Source organism: Athene cunicularia (assembly GCF_003259725.1).
Source record: "Athene cunicularia isolate RWA chromosome 6 unlocalized genomic scaffold, athCun1 chr6_part1, whole genome shotgun sequence".
Classification (NCBI taxonomy): domain Eukaryota; kingdom Metazoa; phylum Chordata; class Aves; order Strigiformes; family Strigidae; genus Athene; species Athene cunicularia.
The window spans coordinates 18803182-18823675 of NW_020799105.1; the positions used below are offsets into that span (position 1 = coordinate 18803182).

General features: G+C 40.1%; 1 protein-coding gene across 1 annotated transcript in view; it reads right to left on the bottom strand.

Moving 5' to 3' along the window:
- Positions 1 to 5927: 5927 nt before the first annotated feature.
- The window catches only part of HSPA12A (heat shock protein family A (Hsp70) member 12A), a 49353-nt gene continuing 34786 nt past the window's right edge, over positions 5928 to 20494 (bottom strand). The window contains exons 7-12 of the mRNA XM_026851528.1: positions 17804 to 17975; positions 14918 to 15004; positions 14256 to 14360; positions 12905 to 13163; positions 11135 to 11238; positions 5928 to 9687 (exon numbers count right to left, since the gene is read on the bottom strand). Coding sequence (XP_026707329.1) covers positions 9053 to 9687; positions 11135 to 11238; positions 12905 to 13163; positions 14256 to 14360; positions 14918 to 15004; positions 17804 to 17975 — 1362 coding nt within the window. The 3' untranslated portion in view covers positions 5928 to 9052. The remainder of the gene's footprint in view (positions 9688 to 11134; positions 11239 to 12904; positions 13164 to 14255; positions 14361 to 14917; positions 15005 to 17803; positions 17976 to 20494) is intronic.

Consider the following 20494-nt stretch of genomic DNA (forward strand, 5'->3'; position numbering starts at 1 on the left):
CTGCAGGAGTTTAAGGAAAATGCTTTAACAACGCAAATTCTAAAAGCAAAACGAGTGCAAAACTCACAGTATGTTTCATAACCATGATTTGAGGTTACCTCATTTATCAAAATGTATCGAGATTTATCAAAAACACACCCAGCTAATATAATATTACTAAAAAACTACTGTAACAAGCTCCTAAGTTTTAAAGATGAACCTTCAGGCTGCACACAAGAAGGCCTTTCTTCAATCAGCATTTGCAAAAGTCAAAAACGCAAGGTGCCTCAACTACTCACGTCACGTTTCATTGTTGCCGATGCTTCACCAGGGTTTTCTGTTTCGCAGTGGGATGTGCACAACACAAGTCCTTCACGTGTGTGCACACAGAACGACCTTGGCACTGGTTTCCAAATGTCCTTCCAGCAACAAGATGTTTATCTGCAAGAAACCAGCATCCAGTCTAATCCTCAAAGCCGCCAACAGAGCCTTAAAAAAGATCACCGTTCTATAAAAAGTGATTAAAAGACTTGGAGTTTAATTAGAGAATTAGATTCAGGGCAAGCATGAAACTACGCTTCAGCTACATAAACTCTTTAGAGACAAAAGCTGTCAGAGCAGAAATGGGATGAAATGTTCCCATGTTCTCTAGGGGTAGGACAGCCACAGAGAGCCAGAGCTGACATTATGTAAAACTTCAGAAAGCCGAGGGCAGTGAAATACAAATAAACTGCCCAGGCAGGCAGCACCACTGCGGAATCAAAAGGTTTAAAACCAAACAAATGTTGGGAGTAGTTTAGGCAGAGCTAATACTGTTTTGAAGCAGGAAGGTGAGATACAGTTGATATCAGAGGTCCTTTCCAGCTATGTGCATCTCCTGCATTGCTCTGGATCTGGAAATACTGGATGGGTCTGCAGAGAGTGAAGAAAAAGGGAAAAAAAATCTAAAGCCACAGTTAATACTATGTACTACCTGACTCTGAAGGAAATAAATGATAAATGCTTCTGTGGGATGTGATCAGTGTATTTTGGCATCAGTCCTGTAGCATCTTTGATAAAGCGTGTGGCACTTTTTGATATTCAATCTCACATGTCTCACCCCTAAGACAAAACAAAATAACCACAAAATTAATTTAAGCGTGTTTTGAAACACCTTCAGTCATGTTACCTGATTTTTCAAATGCTTTACACAATTATCAGACTTACGTGTTGACCTTGTTGCCCTGAGCTAACAAACTATCTATTCTCCTGCCCACCTGTCTACTCTGTGACAAGGACTTTTTCATGGGTAAGGCCACTAGCTGTGTGCTCCCAACACCCTGCAGATACTGCTGACACCTGGGACCTCTGCTTACATAAGGAACATAGGAGAAAATTATCCAAAGGAGGATGCTGTAGTGTTGTTTGTGGAAAAACACGCTTAAATACAGGAACCCCTGCAGATGTCATGCAGGACCAGCATGTTTTCAGCTAGATTCAGCTCTGCTCACAGTTAACTTCCTTCTACTCCTCTCGCTTCAAGGAGTCGATAGTCATCTAGATAAAGTGTGTGTGTGTGTGTGTGTGTGTGTGTGTGTTGGCGGGGCAGGGGGAGTGGACTGAGAAAATAAATCCATTATGATTGTCACTAGATGAAAAGAGGTCTGTGAACAACGCATTAAACTGCAGTGCTTCATCTGCAGCCTTGCTACGTGTTAGCACATCTACCATATGCAGTGTACTTGTGTAGGGGAAGCATCAGGTCAGCGCTGAGCTTGCTCTTTGTGCTAGAGAGGAAGAGGATATGTTCAGTCTGGTGTCTGCTCTTATCAGCTGATGGCAGACGGAAGTTCCTACTAGAGGTGCAGAGTTTATTCCTGAGAGGGAAGGAAATACTCCTTGTTGTCCTTAGGAAAGAGTCACCTTTCTAACTCCTCAGATTACTGTGGTTTAGCAAACTCTGGCATTCACAGCTGTCAGTCTCACCGCTCCTTTCTACTTTGAAACCTTCCGTGATTCTCAGTTACTTCTGGAGCACACCAATGTCTCAGTCCTCCCACATCAAATCCTGGTTACACACCTCTTAGCTGATTCCTTTGGTTTCCTTACACTCAATCCAGTACCACCCTCCTTTTACTTACCGACTCTGTTGCAGCACGCAGTATTCCCAGAGTAAGCTTTTACTGTATTTTTCATTTCTCCATGTTCCTGTAAGCTCACCTGTGGACACTGAAAGAAGGATCATAGTGGTCACAATCCACCAAGTTCTTAAAACAATTTTTTCCCATCACATGGTAGCAAACACTATGCCTTAGTTTGATGGCTTCTACTCTGGGCACAAAGGCAGTGGGATATAGCATCTAGTAAACTTTTCCCCATTATGACAGTCCCTGAAAAATGAGAAAATAGATACTACAAAATTATATCCAGCACCTACATAACTGTATGTGAAACAATGATACAGAATTTCTTGGTTTGCAGAAAAATGCTTGCAGTTGGCTAACTTCATATACTGCCCTTAGTCCTTTTCTATCAGTGAGGTATATGCTCAGCTGCTTTTGACATACCCCTTAGTGATGCTGAGATCATCTCACTTTTTATCTATGAGCACATCCACCTGTTAAGTCACATATGAAAACAGAATTGTCATGAAATCCCACATCACAAACACACCATGAACACCTTCACCTCCCCAGAGGCTACCCAGCATTCCAGACATTTGCTGTGATGCATTTTCAGGATGGCATAATGTCTTATGTTTTTGCTGCAAGAAATTGCATCTGAAGAACTGCACAGGCTGTAATGCAAACTTCTTCCTTTGTTTGAATACCCACTTTCAGATCTAATTCGAAGGAAAAAAAGTGCAAAATTCTGTACTACCAGTACCTTGTTGTCATCTTACAGTAGTCCCACCATAAAAACATTTCTGTGTGTTAGAACAAAGCAAGGGATGAATGAGAACTAATAAAACAGGATTTATTCCTAAAAAAAAGTAAGTACAAGCTTTCCAACATTAGTACCTAATGAGACTGGCAAATAACAGGCCTGAATCCCAGTTACACAAAGCATCTGCAGTTGTCATCAATTTATCCAAGCTGCATCTCTTGGAAACCAGGCAGCTCCTGCACTGAGTAAGGGGACTCTGAATCCATTGTCCTTAAGACAGATGGCTGGGTGGTGTTTAATATAGCTGCTTTGGAAATGGAAAGGAGAGAATCTCTTTGGGGGAGTCAAACACTGCTGACACGGAGGTTGTTTATTATGTCTACTAATACAAAAACATCATCCACACACTTCCGTAAGGTTTTACGTGATCTTGGTAGAACAAACACTTTATACAGGCTCCTTCCTATCAAGACAGGGTTGTAACTTTAAATATAAACACACTCATATGAGAAAACCTAAAGGTTTACAAAAGTCCAGCGAAAGGACCAAATTCTGAATGCACATACGTGAAACTCCCCTGGAAACCAGAGCAATACGCTGGAACACTGAAAGCAAAATTTGGTTCTTAATGTGTCCCTGAAGACTGTAATTATATTTCCCATTGTACTAGTAACATTAATTGAATGTTTAGCTGAAATCAAGTTCATTACAAGTTAAATACAGTACCTAGCCTATTAGGATGGTGTTTATAATTATAGTCATAAAGCACTTGTAAAACATCTTCATTGCAGCAAATAGGTGGAAGTTGGGGTGTAGTGGCTGCTATGCGTCTCGGTTCATTCTCTACACCTTTGCACCTGAGCAGCACTGTAGAGTAAGGTCACAGACGCACCACTCAATCATCTCCACAGCTGGTGCCAACACTGCCGAATTTTAAAGGGTCATGGCCCACAACAGTTAGCAGAAAAATATAATATTGCACAAACTGTTACACAAGGTGTTTTTTTCAGTGCAGCCAGACCTTACAAAACATTCCTAGATCTAGAAACACACAATAAAGATGTACACTCTCATGCAAATATACCTGGTTATTGGCCATCTTACTGGCCTGATAATATAATTTTATCAAGAAACCAATATTGGACAAGGCCTAAGAGATTACAGTCCTCTTTGATATATCAATTTTTATATTTGATTTCCCGTCTCTCTCAGAGCATCATGACAAAAAATATCTAATCTGCTTTTGGTATTGTCCAAAGTCTTTCTGTCTTAACTCCAACTGACACCCTACTCAGAGCTACACTAACTCTGGTGGAAGTTGAGTAATCACTAGCAGTGGACTTCTAGGGGCACTCCATGTGCCCGAGGTAGAAAGTACACAAGTGAACTAAGAATGCAGCAGCCTCTGGTCAAAGTGTTGTGTGTGCTGCACAGGGCTCTGCAAACCCTTGGCAAAGAGTCTTGGTGTCCACACATCTAAGGGTTGAAGAAATCTCATAAGCAGTACATACAGTTGGTGTCACTTCTGCTCAGTTACACATATGAAGGAGCATCCAAATGCAAGTATAACCACTTGGCCTCTCACTTCCATAATAAAATAGGTTCCTTTTTATAGGCATTTTCATAAAAAGAGTAACAATGAAAAGAAAAATTAGTTTTAAGGTATTTTATTTGACATGATTGAAGACACACGAACACTCAAGATACAATCCAGACAAGTTGTGAACAGCTCCAAACATCAGTGAAATCTGAATTTATCTTGCACAGAGGTGAACAAGACCACAATGGTTGGTTTTATAATATAGTTTAAGACTATTTCAAGCAGGTGAGTACTGTGACATTATGCCCAACAACTTTTATACTATTCATCCGCTTAAGCCACTTCATATCATAAATATGCAGCTTATCTTGGCGATTAAATCTCTGCAATATATAATTAGCCTTCTCATAATAATGCATTAAAACTCCTGTATATAAATATTGGTATATTCATACCAAAGTAAACTGTCCTAACCATCACTGCACATTTATCATATTCTAGCACAATTAGTCATTCCATCACAATTCAACGCTAACTTTCAGCCTAGAGTTAAGTAACTTGGACCCAAACTTCCAAGTTGCTGCTTAGAGCAAAACTTCAGCCAAGACCTCTGCTTTCCCTAAGGCCTTGACTTTTCAACATTAAGTTGCACAATGTCATCTGAAACTCCTACCAAAAAAAAAGCTCTGCAGGGAATCTCCTGCAAAAGTATCAGAGATACTATTCTAAAATTATTCATTTTCTAATAAATTTCATATTAATTTTACAGCCTAACATCCTTTATCAAAATGGGCATCCACATGCCACTTACATTGTAAAGTTGTTTAACTGGGTTAGAGACTACAGACCACAGCATAGTATTCTACTTACAATTCTAATTCCTTAGAGACAAGCTAATTTCCCATTCTTAAAGAGGGCAACAAGGACAGCTGGGAGTTTGTTCAGTAGTTCAGTGCTCTGCAAAGATAAGCTTGATAGTGCTCTCATCAGACTGAATGAGGAAGTGCAAAAATATGCAAACCACATTTTATGTTATTACAGCAGCATAATTTCAGCAACAAACCCCTGCTTGGATCCAGGCGGGATCTTACAAGAGGTGAATAAGAAAGGGCAGAGAATCATTACTGTGCAGGGAACTGTGCTTCAGAAGAGCTGCAGAAACTCCCTTAGCATTACCTGCAGACAGGCTGAAAACAGCACAAAAATCATGGGCCACCCGATCCTGTGGTTCAGCTCCTCTGCACAGGGGAGAGGGGGAGGTTGCAGCCATTTATTAGACTAGATTCTATGTTAACTTAAGGCCACTGGAAATAATCTGTGCAGAATTTGACCAGTTCAGTTTAATATAAGATGTAAAGATACCAAAGCCTACTTTTCTTTAAGAATTTTGTCTTTTGGTAGGCGGTAGTGGTAGACAGAGACTGGGTCTTACTTGCAGCTACAATAAATCAGTGTTGCCTGGTTTTGGAAGGTAGTTTTGTGTTTGGTTTTTTGGTTGTTTGGGTGTTGTGTTTTTTGTTGGTTTTTTTTTTTTTAACTAGAGAAGTTCCTTAATAAAAGCCAAAAACGTAGTGAAGAAGCTGTATATCCAGATCAAACAATCTAATTTTTAACTTGGTTTTACAGGAGGATTCATCCATTATTATGATGAACTGCTGGAGATGGAATGGTCACTGTCTGAAACAAAGAAATGAAAATCCCAGCAACATACTAGTGCATCTGTGTAATATGCTTAACTGGTATGACTTGCATTGCAGGAAGAATGCTGTATTCTCTGACACACCAACATTTCTTTCCTATTATTATAAGATCAGCCTTTTATATTTCATATCTTACCATCTTTAAAAGCCTATAATTACAGAAGCTGATTGAGAAACTATGTTATTTAAAATTAACAGCTGAATGAAATCAACAGAGGCAAAGAGCATTTTTATACAAGAAAATAGCACTGTAGAAAGAAAGAGTCTGTACAATATTTAAATATTGTATATACATAAAATTATATTGTTCATAACTCATCTTAAAGTTTCTCTTGTTTGTAAACCATGGAAAGCAACACACACAAAAAAAATTTCCCAGTATTTAGCTTTTAAAGAATTTAGCAGGCAGCAGGAAACTGAATGCTAGCAAGCACACTTTGTAATTATAGAAAGTATCCAGGTGGATACTGTGACTAGCATTCTCTGCACTTTTTTTTTTTTTTTTTTTTTTTTTTTTTTTTATACAGAACAGATTTCACATTCGACCAGGGAATTCTGCAGAAGCCGCAGAAAACTCAATGGCAAAATGCAGTTCTGCAGCTCTTTACTGTGGCAAAACTCCAGGCTAAACACAGAAAGCTTAAGTGCAGGATTGGAACGTAAATTAGTGATGTAATTGATAAAGCTTTCATTTCCCAAAAGTGTCAGTAATGGATTTAACTCATGCTCAACTTAATAGAAAGGACGGTTCGGTTTAACAATTAACCTTTCAAAGTTTCAAGAACGTAATGAATTCCAGCAGGTAATCAGGCAGCTCTATATAAATTCTCTTGACAGTGTCAGCAGTTTAGGGTGATGCTACAGGTTAGCATCAGTCTGTCAAATTGGAGTAGGATCGGGATTTGAATCTGAAATTGTCAGCTCATGGCAGATACAGACTGTGGGTTTCAGAAGTTATCCACCAAAATTGTGCATTTTGCAAAATAAAAACTGTTCCAGTTGCAGGAGAAATTTCCCAGGTGAATGTGCTTAAGGAAAAATTTCCAGAAAGTTATTACTTGGAAAAAAAAGATGCTACCATGACCATCATTGTGCTTCACCTACATTGGAGTTGTCTGCTCATAGCTATGCAAGGAATGCTTTATTTAATGCTATCTGTAGTTTCATTCCCTTGGCTTCTGCCTTCCACTTTACTGGCCATTCAACTCAACTCAGAAATGTATTTTACTCAGTTTAAATGTTTGCTACTCAAAATATATTACCGTACTTTTGATCTGGATGTTTTCTCTCTTTTAAATTATTTAAATCTTCTTGGACAACCATCATCTAAATGTACTTCCACATCTTAACACAGGGCTTAACAAGAAAAGATATAAAATCACTTAGAGAAGTGCTTGAATACCAGATGAGTCAGAGGGACCTTGACAGCCTGGAGAAATGTGCAGACAGGAACCTCAAAAAGTTCAACGAAGGGAAGTGCAAAGTCCTGAACTTAGGGAGGAATAACCCCATGCACCAGTATATGCTGCAGGCCAACTGGCTGGGAAGCAGCTTGGCAGAAAAAAACCTTGGGGTCTTGGCAGACACAAAAGTTGAGCGTGAGCCAGCAATGTGCCCTTGCAACAAAGAATGCCAATAACCTCCTGGGCTGCATTAGGACGACTATTGCCAGCAGGTCAAGGAAAGTGATTATTTCCCTTTATTCATCCCCGGTGAGACCACATCTGGAGTGCCACATCCAGTTCTGTGCTTCTTGATATGAGAGACGTAGGCATGATGATTAAGGGATTGGAATATCTATCATGTGAGGAGAGGCTGAGAGGGCTGAGACTTGTTTAGACTCAAGAAGGCTCAAGGGATGCTACAAATGTGTATAAATGTCTGACAGAAAACTGTAAAGAAGATGGGGCCAGACTTCTCAGAGGTATCCAGTGAAGGAACAGGAGCCAATAGGCACAAATTGAAACTCAAGAAATTCCTTTTAAACATAAGAAAAAATTTTCTTTCGCAGTGAGGGTTGTCAAATACTGGAACAGGTTGCCCAGAGTGTAGGCATCTACATCTCTGGAGACATTCAAAACTGGACAAAGCATCCTGCTCCAGCTGACACTGCTTAGAGCTGAGAGGCTGGACTAGACAGTCAATGGATGTCCCCTCCAACCTCAACTATTCTGTGATTCCATGATTTCAAATGGAGACTAATAAAAATAAGTTTAGAAGACCCAAAAGGGAAATAGCTTTGTTCTCAATAACTTTCCAAAGTATAATGAGCTATTTAATCCAACAGCTTGTTCTAAGAGCTTTGACAATAAAGGCCTTGTTTTCAAACTGGAGCAATCAATATTAGGCTCCTAGTATATATATATTCTAAATCTAATTTTAAGGATTTCTGAGGGTTTTCTTTTCAGTAGGATCTCAGAATTTAAGAAACTCAGTTCCTCAATTCCCGTTTCTTAAGTCATTGATTTTCAGCACTTAAAATTTTGAAAGCACAGGGCGAAAATCAAAAAACCACTACTAATTTGTTCCCATTGCCAGAGGATGGTGCTGTTTAGACAGATATCCCACACAGATGCATCCCCTACAGCAACCACGTGGGTGAGTTTTTCTTGGAAGGAGGAGGAAGAGGAACAACAAGGCAAAGAGATTACTATTTTATATCTTTTTAACTAATCTTCAGGACCCAACAATAATCAGTATTTACTTAATAAAGGTAGACCTTTTAAGCATGCTTGAGTAACTTGGGAACTTTTACTACCTCTGGAACTTTTGCTCCCCAGACTTTTTAAGGGTCTTTCAAAATCCAGCCTTTGGTCGTCAAAGGCCACAAACATGACATACCCCACCTTACTAGCTGTTCTCATATAGCCTGCTGAAATTCAAGTTGATAATGTGATACATAAAAGTCAAAAAATGGAACAGTGGAAGATCAATCTCACAAACAGGCTGTGGTGGGGAAAATGAGCTGTTAGTAGTTTAAGAAATCAATACCAACTTTGACACTTTTAGAGGTGGCAACATCAATGGCCATGGCTTTGATTTCAGTGTCCCCAAACTGCATAAGTGTTTTGATCTCCCGCCGGTTTGGCACTGAAGCATCAGTTCCCGTGAGATCCAGGCGAAGGGTGCCACACTTTTTCACTCCAGATTCAGTGATGAAGCTAACATTATCTTGTTCTGAGCTATAGATATTGATTACTATTACTAACTGAGAAGGTTTGGCAGGTGTGTAACTGCGTGTCACAGTTTCTCCAAGGGCTACGGATTGGTCAGCTGAAATAAATTTGTCAAAGACATCAGTGCACCAGCGTGTGCCATCTTTGATTAGAAGCTTCTCTGGCGGATGCTTTCCTTCCACAAACCGGTTGAGCACACCCACACCATAGGTGAGAGGTGAACGCCGCACTTTGATGACAGCAGGGTCTAGACCAAAGAGAACAGCTCCCTTGAGGATAGTGAGCCCCACATCCTGAGGAATGATGACTCGACACCTCGAACCAAAAGCACTCTGAACAGCTTGTTGGAGTAAGGGGGATTCAGCGAAGCCACCCACCAGGAACAGAAACTTGACATTGGTCACTTCTGGCTTATCAAACACATCACCTAAACAGAAACAGAGCCTGTTCAATGGGGAGAAATACACTGTGACAAGGCAACGCAAGCGAAACTCCTAATGTCCGAGTGCACTGAACATCCCATGCACAAGATCTGAAACTGCCACATCTATGCCCACACTGCCACTCCCAGCACACGCTAGTTCCACTTCTGCAGTCTCTTCTGTACTCTATTTCACTGTGAATGGAAACTTACCTCAAAGCATACAATATTTCTGAAGTGGCATTTAAAACATATTTTTAAATTTAGCTTCTTCCACTAAAGGGAGACATGGATTTCTTGCAAAGATATCCCGCCAGTCACATGGGTAGCAGGGAAACAGACATGTTGCCACTTCAAGTATCAGTGAGATATCACTAAACCTAACCGGTTAAATCTGCATGACCTTTATTGCATTCCAGATAACTCACTGCATTTTAAATTCACTTATTACTTCTGACCTTAACAACTTAGCCACGATAAGCACCACCTCCAAACTGATACCTCCTTACGTTTCTACAGATGTTCCTTCTTAGTTTAAGCCCACATCCACTACTTTGAAGAATATCATACAGTTCAGTTGTAGGCTCATCCTTAGCTCAAATAACTGAGGCAGCATGATTGAGTTACCTGTCACAACTATTGTAATTCTAGGTCTCTCCCTCCCTGCTCACATATAAGCTGTTCTGTACTAGTTGTCTTACTAAGTTGTGACCTCTGAAATTTACTTAGTAATCACTCACATATAGTGAGCAAAGCTGGATATTCCATTCCGAATACAATTCAATTAGTGCTTTGTAATGTGTGGAACAGCTATACTTTGCTCAGTACATGTATTATACTCGATATAAATCCAATCTTCCACCAGCAAAACTTCAAATAATAGATTTCCCAATGAGCCTATGTCACTTCCCATTACTAGACAAATAAATCCAGTGCTGCTTAAGCCATGCCTGGAAGTACTTTTATCAGGATGCATTATTTGTGTTTTAGAGATGTCAGTGATTTGGACAGTCATGAACAAATGTGACCTTCCACTGAGGAAAAATTAACTGTCTTAATAGCAGGAATAATCAGAAACTAGTTACATCTCTGGCATTATGTAGTTGTTGCCTGAAACAGGAAACAGAACAGCAGGATCTGGGTTAGTCTGTGCATTTCAGCCTTCTGAATGCTTGTAGCCCTGGGAGTACAGCATAATCGAGGCTTAGGCAGTAACAGGACTAAATCACACTCAGTGTATACTACTGTATTAGAACTAGGTAGAAATACGTTAAAGGTGATCTCCCTTACTACTTTTGTAGAGAACTACAAGTTTCAGAACTAAATTCCTTGCCCACATTCGGTGTGTACTAGGGAGGTTGTTTGACTTTAATTCCAGTTGCTGGTTTGAAACAGGTAAACAAGGTTTCAGTTTCAGCTCAGCCAGAAAGTGGAATTACACACAGATACGTACTGAGGTGCTGAACGATCTGGTCAATTGTAGGCTTGAAAAGAGCATTCATTGCATCCGGGCTCATCCTCAGCATTCCCTGGGAGGACCACTTCACAAAATCCACACTGTAAAAGAAGTTGGAAAGGATATTAAAATATTACAGCTGAGCACACACAAGACACGCTAAATAAATGAGTGAGTTTAGAGAATCCATATGAATTTTACTTAGAAAAAAGTGCCTCACCTCAACCTAGCCCCATACCAACTACAACAATGTAAAATTTCAAGGAAGAATTGTTATTTTTGCTTGTCTAATTGTTGTTTTCTTCGCCCGACTGCCTTCTGTAGCATTACCAATGTTCAGCTGCTTCCTGAAACAGCTGGCAGCCAATGCAGTGCTCGCTCATCTGAAACAACACTGATTCATCCCCAGAAGGGCAACATTTAGATTATAGCAGTAGCAGGCCAAAGCCACAGGAAACACACAAGGAAAACAGGCAAGTATGGGAAGCCTCAGGAGGCAGAAGGAGCGAAGCATTTTTAATGAGGCATAACATTTGTTAAGTGAATACAGGCATTATGTTATTCCATCACTGACAGAAATCCACATAGCTCAGTAATCTCCTTTTCACTCATGTACATTATGTGTCACCTTTATATTTTTTTTTACCAAGTTATCCAATTAATTTCATTTTATTTGAAGGGAACATTTAGCCATTCCCTCTAAGATTCACCATTAAGGCTATTAATAAGAAGGAGATGGTCTGAGGGAGAATATTTCCAGAAATTTTCAATGATTTCAGAACCTCAGTCTCATATAGGAAGTGCCTCTGACCTGGATTCCAAGTCATTTAGGCTTAAAGTACATTTACCAATAACTTTACGAAGACATGCAGGAGTTTCAGCCTGCATGCAACATTCATCATTCCCTGGATTAAAAAAATGCAGAAAGAAGCCAAGGCACAGGTACTAAATATTACGTCTTCTGCTCTCAGGTCCCAAGCATCCTGCCCCAGATTCACAGGCTCTCTTGTTCATTCTCTTTTATGCCATTATTCACCAGATCTCCTGTAGTATACAATTCCAAAAGATGCAAAATGCCCACTTCTACTTTCTCCTCACTTCCTTTTCTATAGCAGCCCATTATCTTTTCATTTAGGGTGCCTTCTTGATACTGAAAATCATGAAATCTCTGGAGGGGATTATGCCTCCCCACCTACCAAGCAAATTATCTTACTGGTAAAATACTAGAAGAAAAGAAAGCATGTCATCACTTCCGAAGAATGCCTTCCCCTTGCAAAGCTCTATGCAGTTGTATATTTTTTCACAAGTGATCTGGTGTTGTTAATAGCTTTCCTCAGGTCATGAATATATTTCCACATCTCACTCAAGATCTTGGATTTGTTTGAGGGCCCAGGCCTCTCAGAATTAAGATTCTAGTAACTAAATTCTAGACATCAAATTCTGTATTTGTTCTCATATTCCTAACTAACACATAAGGGACTCAGAATATATGATCCAAATTCAGGAAAGTGATGCAGTGGTGACCCAACAAAAGTCATAGAAAGCAATACCAGAAGAGTGCAAGTCTTGTACAGAAAAACTTTTGCAAGAGATTGACCACAACTTTTCCTTCTGGAAGCTGCACTTCAGGTGATCCCGTTTTCTCATCCTTGTATTGCATTTTCACATTATTACCTTTCAGTCTACAAGTAATTAGGATATTTTAATTATTTGTCTTTGCTACCAGTAGTTAATTCTGCATCCATTTGGGTTCAATCATCTACTCACTTGCTTTTCCTCAAGGCATGTTCTACACTGTGACCTCGAAACTTCTTGTAATAGTCAATGAAGGAGAAAGGCAGAGTGATGTTTAGTGGATTGGTCCTGTCTGGAGCTGCTGCTCGTTTACGGGACTCAAATGCTATCATCAGATCTACCCAGGCAGCAGGACGCTTGATTTTAAATTGCTCAATAAAATCTTCTCCAAATATTTTACACAGGAGCTTTTCAAATTCATAGTCCACACCTAGAGAACCATATGGCCCACCTGTATTACAAACAAAACACAGCTTTAATATTCTGAACTGCTTATTAGATTCCAAGCTGACCAAATACACATCAGATCAACACTACGAGAACTGTCATGGGAGGTCCACAAAATGAGGTATGTTTCCTAAAGGCAGCAGGTGGTCTAATACAGAACATAATCTTACCTTTGTCTCACTTTTACTCCTATACCGTCATAGCCACTGTATCACTATCACTATAAAACAGAAACATTTTTAGTAGAAGCAGAATAACTGCCTCCCTATCCACACATGGGAAGGTGTGGTTTGGACTCATATTTAGGAGCAGACAGACTTGATGTACACTGTCCCATTTGCTCTTATTAGGTTGTTTCCTGAGGTAGTCTTACAGCCACCAAGACTGAGAAGGCCCACTGATGAACCATAGAGGTGAACATCAGCTTGGTATAGAGACTCAGCAACAAATAATAGGCTTCTCATGTGCTTAACAGATTAGCCACAGGACAAAGTCAAGGGGGATACTGAGTTCAGGAAGGGAATACCATTCAAGGAATTGCATTTTCTATCTTTGTTGGGGACCAACCATTGCCCATTCTTCCCAGGAGACAGCAGACCCTCCTTGTTACACTGCCTGTGAAATTACGGGAATATATGATTCCCCTTAAATCTACAGAAACTTCTGTTCTGGCAATAGTCACCTTAAGAGGATCTTGATGTGACACTCAACTATTCATATCTCCACAATACATCTCTGAATACCTGAGCAGAGAAGCAATACACAGGTGACCTCTCAAAGGACAGGAAGATGACGAGTCCATTAGCAGAAGTCAGACCAGGACCATGGCAGGAGGTCATGGCCTGAATAGAAGTGAGTAACACGAGAGATGGCAGTTTCTTACTCTCCCCGTGTCAGGACTACCATCCAAAAGCATCAGAAGCATGAAGTGACTTACACATCTGATGACTAGCAACTAGGTTATATTAATTTTGAATGTTGGTCTTATTTCAGGAAGAACTGTTAGTGAAATGTAGCAAATAATAAAGGAATAGATTTCCTTCACAGACAAGTCAAAACATTACATAAACAAAGCAAGCGGTGGAAGTGACGGTACCTGTTGCCTTGTATAGCTCTTTAAGATGTCCTTCAGGGAGTCTGATCTGATGGACAGTCATATCCACTGTGCCTCCTCCACTGTCAACAACGATGTAACGGTCACCTAGTTTGCCAAAGGAATGGTATTTACATTAGTGTTATCCCAACAGCATACTGCAATGAAAGCTTCTCAGGGGCACTATCACCATGGGAGATAGTGACTGACAAAGTCATGAACATCTGCACTGAAGGCTTGATCTTTATTAGTAATTATAACACAATGATTGATAACAAATATGAAATTCAGTTGTCAAAAGCTATTGATTTAGCACAGGTGAAAAGATCAGTGGAACTGCTCATGCTGCTAGTGTACGTTTTAGAGGGCTACAAATTAATACTATGGCATATTTACAAAGCCTATTCTGAGGAAAATATTCTGGATACATTTTAAAACTTGGACTCCTTTATACCATCTCTTTAACGAACCATATTTTGCTAGAGCATACAGAATTGCAGTTCAGCCTTAGTAACCGAGAGCAGCACATGAACTTGTATTTTTTTCTTTTCCTATTTATAATCACTGTGGGAACAGTGCAGTGCACAGCACATTTGTAGGAAACAAAATGTTTGCCTCCAATATAAAACCAGTAAGAGCAAAGTTCATTCAAGAAAGGACACTACCTTCCTCCAGTTCGGACCAGATCTCTCCTATGACATTTTCCACCAAAAAGGTACGACTCTGTCGATTCCGACGGACGTGTTCCTTAGCTAGTCATTGACAGAGAAAAAATTACTGAGTATAAGAAAACATGAAGAAGTTGATTATTATCAGCTGCAGGAAAGAAGTGCAAGCAGGCTGACAGATCCTTATGTATCACTTCTTAACAAAACAAACAAAAATTGCATTAGAATCAGGAACATTATAATGCTGTTCCTAGAAAGAAGGAAAAATGTTTTTCAGCCCCACTGATCTTCCTTGATACTAAATGGATTAAAACCAATAGCCTAATGTGAAAGCTATAAACGGGACATTTTTCTTTTTTTTTTTCTTTTTTTTTAAAATATTCTGGATTTTAAAGCGCTGCCTGGGCCCTGGTGGTCTCGCAGTCAGCTGTGCTCGCCACAGCCTGTGCCGCCAGGCGGCAGCCCCATGCCGCTGCCACACCGACCCGCGCTGCCTGGGGCCGGGGAGACGATCTCCACATTTCCAAAAGCCACTGCTGATTTGGGGTGTTCAGGGAAAGATGCCTCCTGAGCCTTTCAGGATGTCGGTCTGTCTCAAAAACAAGCTGCCAAAAGCACTGCTTCTCAGGTTTGTAACTTCTTAAGGCCACAGTGCTCACCAAGTTTGACCCTCATAATATTTTAAATATACACCAATTAAAAATTAAGCATAATCTAGCACTACCATTATAATAAACAGTTAACTTACAAGACTTAATTGCTACTTAGACATTTAAAAGATGCAGAACAGTCTGTGAAGAGAAAGCAGAGCAGTGAGAGCCTTTGCTATTACGTTTCTATATCAACCTCTACAACTGAATGATCCAAAAAAAAATAATTCCCTGGGTAACCTTCACTCACGTTCAAAGGCACTTCAATAAAACACTACAGAAGAAAAGAGGCACCCTGTCATGCACGAAAATATCATTTGGAAAATATCAGCATGCAAATAACTGAATGTGTTTTGCTTCTTGTTTCTATAGTGCCTATCATCAGAAGACGACCAGCAGCTCCACTTGCACCCGTGTCGTCCCCATGAAGACCCTGCGATGCAGACAAGCCGCATTAGCCTCGCTGCACCGACTTCGCAGCACACAGCGAGAGATTAAACGACAAAGCATTCAGTGACAGAACGAGCACTAGGTCCAAGCAAGGGCCTGACACAGAGCCCACAGAACTCAATGGGAGTTCTTTCATTCACTCCTGTGGGCTAGAAGTGAACACAAGAGCCAGTCTTTAACTACGACTGAAGTAAGCTTATCCTGGCTACTATGAACAGTAAAATTTTTGTTTTGACTTCACAGCAATAATGTGGTCCTTGGAGTGCTTCTCTCTGTTTATATTTAAAGGGCTTTTCTCCTTAATCTGTTCTCAGCTTGTCTTGGGTGCCTGCCATGCCTTTATGAAATTTTAATTCTAACCCCAAATTAATTCACTCCAAACTTTGTTTTCATTAATTTTGACATGAAGCCTTTCTCAAGTCAAATAGCTTTTACCATACAAAGTCAAGAAGGAGAATGGTACCCTCCATCCCAGAAAATGCCCATTAGCAGAAATCCATGATCTGCCAGATTCTGTCCAGCTTCAAAACCTTAACTAGAGAAACTCTTTTCTTTTATTATTTTCCCAGAGGCAAATCCCTGTGCAGCCTTAAAGTGAGTTCATGTAAAAATCACATGGAACTGGAAAGGTTTAGGACACGAGCAAGGGGACAGGAGGTGAGGGGCCCCTGAAGGGACTGTGTCCTGTAAAGGGATTGTATCCTGTGCTCTGTGTGGGCCTCCATAACACTGAACACATCTGACAAGTGCTGGCTAGGAGATACGGATTTGAGAGAATGATGTAGTGACTCTGCCTAACTAAAAGAAAAATACTCTCCGGTAAGTACAGAAATAGCTTTACTAGCTTATTCTTTCATTTGCCTGTACCGTTTTGACCTAGTAAATGTGACAAAATAAAAATTCTGCTGAAAAATTCCTTCTGTGATAGATTGACACACTACCATCAATATCAGTGCAACTGTGACAATTCAGACAGATGGGAAATCTGTACATTATGCAGTAATCACAGCTTAGGGCTGCTTCATTTTCCTTTTTTTTTTTTTTTTTCTTCTCTCGTATTTTCTCAGGTAGGATACCAAGCTCAAAAATCTTTGGTGATGAAGGAACTTTTGCCAAGTGACTTACACTGTGGTCCAATCTCTGTCCCTCATTGTAAGTCACTCTTCAAATTATATTAGCAACAGATCCCAGGTCAATATATCAGAAGTGCTGTATCTAGTTGCTCTTCTATGAGCAGATAAATTAATTCCTATATTCCAATATGGTGTGTTCGCTTGAGTGCTGAAAGTAATTAACGATATTTCATAAAGATTGTATCAAAAAGCATCTGCCAAAATTCTGGAACATCTCAGACTAAAAGTCTCCTTCAAGATCCAGTTATTTAACACTGCTTCAGTAATGCAGCTAATCAAATATGCAATTCTTTCCAACAAGCTGAATTTTTAAAAAAGATCCGACATGAAGTATTGCTTTTAATTAAGGCAGAAAAATATTGTTGTGAAAATACTAAAAGACTCCCAGAACATCCCAATGAAGGCAAGGCAGTGAAGCTACCTGCATGCGAAAATTCAAGTGTGTGCAAACACGTCTACTTGGATCAATGCCTAAACTAGTCTAAGTACAGTAAACAGTGAAACAGTTTATAAAAGCAAACTGATGCTAGTCAATTCAAGATTGATGGAAACTGATGCTAACATTTCAATGAGAAACGGTGAGAAAACAGCCCTCACGGACAAAGCAAACTTATGCATAAGAATCTAAAGAAGTGAGTTAATAGAAGTACCCTGTGTAAATCCAGTTCCAATAGTGTCACTTGGACTATAACCATTGACAGGCGCCCTACTACTCAGGTCTATCATCTGGTGCAGGCGGAGCTTTCGGCAGTAGATGGAGGCAGCCTCGGGTTCCAGGGCAATGATCAGCTGCTCGGGATTTTCAGGAGATGCCATTCCTGCCTGCGAGAGAGAATTGATCAGAGAAGTGGGGTGGGAAATACTGCAACCTAGCAGGCCCTTTTCAGCGAGTGAACAAGCCTTCCCCCAGCTCACGGTTTCGGTTAGGTCAGCCCTCTGAGTTCAACTGCAAAGGCGCTGTGGCCACTGCCGAAAGGTCTTGATCTGGGGATGGTCCTGCCCACAGTGTACAGCACAACGTCACAGGCTGTAACAGGGAAGTACGCATGCACTTACCACGCTAAGTGTCTACCCGAGCAGCTGCGCGCCTGACGGGAGGAGAAAGGAAGAAAGCTGTTTTGAAACCTGTAATGAATGGCCTAAAACCCGACCTCCTAATTAACCCGTGAATCTGCCTGCTAAGAGGGGCCCCAGCCTCCCTTTAAGAAATGAAGGAACACCTTTGGCCTCTCCTCCCCACAACAATATTTAAGTATGCCTTTCTTTATATCTTTATATACATATGTCCTTGCCGAAATGGACTCCCTGCACTGTGTAGCTTACTAGGAATATACAATACACTTTGCCAGTAATGCATCTTCTGACTTAAACCTGACATTTTCTATCTCAAAATCCATTGCTTTTAAGCACATTCACTTTTATAACATCTTCAAAATGCTCAGTATATTCAAACACTCAAAATACAATAGGGCAGGTTCCCTAAAATGTAATGAGAACAAGCCTAAAAGTAATCCCACATTATAAAATCAACATTTGCGATTCTTTCTGTTTTCTTTCTGGATTTCCAGTCTCCAGACACAGATTTTCAAGAACCCACAAGTCCTCATGTAACCACATCACTCAGAGCTGGGCTTAGAGAAAAATATGAAAGAGCATTTGACTAAATTGTGTTTCCTTTTCTCCTGTACTTCCCCGTACTCTATAATTTCCTGTTAAAACAGATAACAACATCTTTCAAGTCTTTCTGCCTAACTTTGGGTTTATCTGCTACTGTTTTCCAGTTAAGTCCCTGATTACCGAAGCATGCTAGCAAACAAATACATGTACAGATATTTTTCTGCTTCTGCAATCAGTCTTCCTGTGAATCTTAACTTCCATTCATACACACATACACACTGTGGTGGCTCCAGAGCATCCCTGAAAGAAGGCAAACTCAGACAGAAAGACTGCAGACCTGGACTGGAATTTCGCTTCCTTCATACAGCTACACTGTGGGCTGTGGGACTTGCTGGCTAGTTTACACCTGCAGCTAGAAACTCAAGGTAAAGTTTGTTCAAAAAGCAATATTGGGGCAAGACTTGGAGACATAAAATTGTCCTTCACATTGACATTTGACCCGCTCTATCTTAATAAATAAGATAAATAGATTTTTATAAAAGGTATCTTCCTCATTGTTGATAACAAAAAGGGAAAACCAACAACAAATAAATTCAAAAAAAGAGAGAAACTAATCATGGTTGCTCATTATTTTAAAATGATTGGGATTATGGTCACTTTACATCCTGTATGGTGGTTAGGCAAAACCTTCTGCTTTGGTTACATCCACTGGACTCAACAGCATGATCTGAAATTAGTGGAACTGTCTGGGAAGGAGAATACTATGCAAAAAATACCAAAGCTTGACAGCTATGTGGCAACATACATTGTAAAAATATTACATTGAAAAGAATGTTTGCAACCAAACTTTCAAAATTTGGAAAATGCAGATTTTACAGCAGCCAGAGTAGCCCTAAAAGATGTAAAAAGACTATCAATAAAGCACAGGTCCAAGCCAGATTCTCCTGCCATCATACCACTTGCATGCAAACATGTTGACAGGCACAGGCTTAGATAAAGCTCTAGAGCTGTACTGGGGATGAAGATCAAGTTCTGGCATTGTGCCTTAGTATAAACCCACTCTTTCCTCCAACTGGTCTGGTTCTACTAGGCACAAGCAGGGTTGGTTTCATGCCAGCTCACTTCAACATCACTTATCTCCAGCTGCGCTCCCTCTACACACAAAGTTTTCATTTATTACATTGGAAAGGACAACATTCAAGGTAAGAATCAATACTTGGTCCCTGACAGATATTTATCTAATCTGCTAAAGAATTCCAAAAACGCATGGTCTCTGCACACAAACTACCTCAGCCCTTTAATGTCTTTGCCTTTGGAAGGTTTGCTAAAAGCCTAATCTGAATCTTTCTTGCTGCAATTTTAAGGTCAGTACTTCTTGCCCTCTCCAATAAGGGCATGGAGAACAAATAGCTCCCTACTACCCTGCTGCAGTTTTCACATATATTATATCCATTATGAGGTCTTGTGAGAGCTCTGAATCTGAGCAGTAAGTGCTTTTTTTTTTTTTGCTTTTTTTTTAATATCCAGTGATGTACATGACTGTAGCATGCTCAGTCTACTCCGTGTACTGGGCATATGTTAATAGCACAAAGCAATTCTTAGTCTCATGTCTAAGCTACATACTAAAAGAGAAAATTACATTTTAGGGAAAGAAGAGTATTAAAATCCAAAGGCTACATCACAAAGCATTTGCAGAGGTGACAAGAAGTACATCTGTCTCTTAT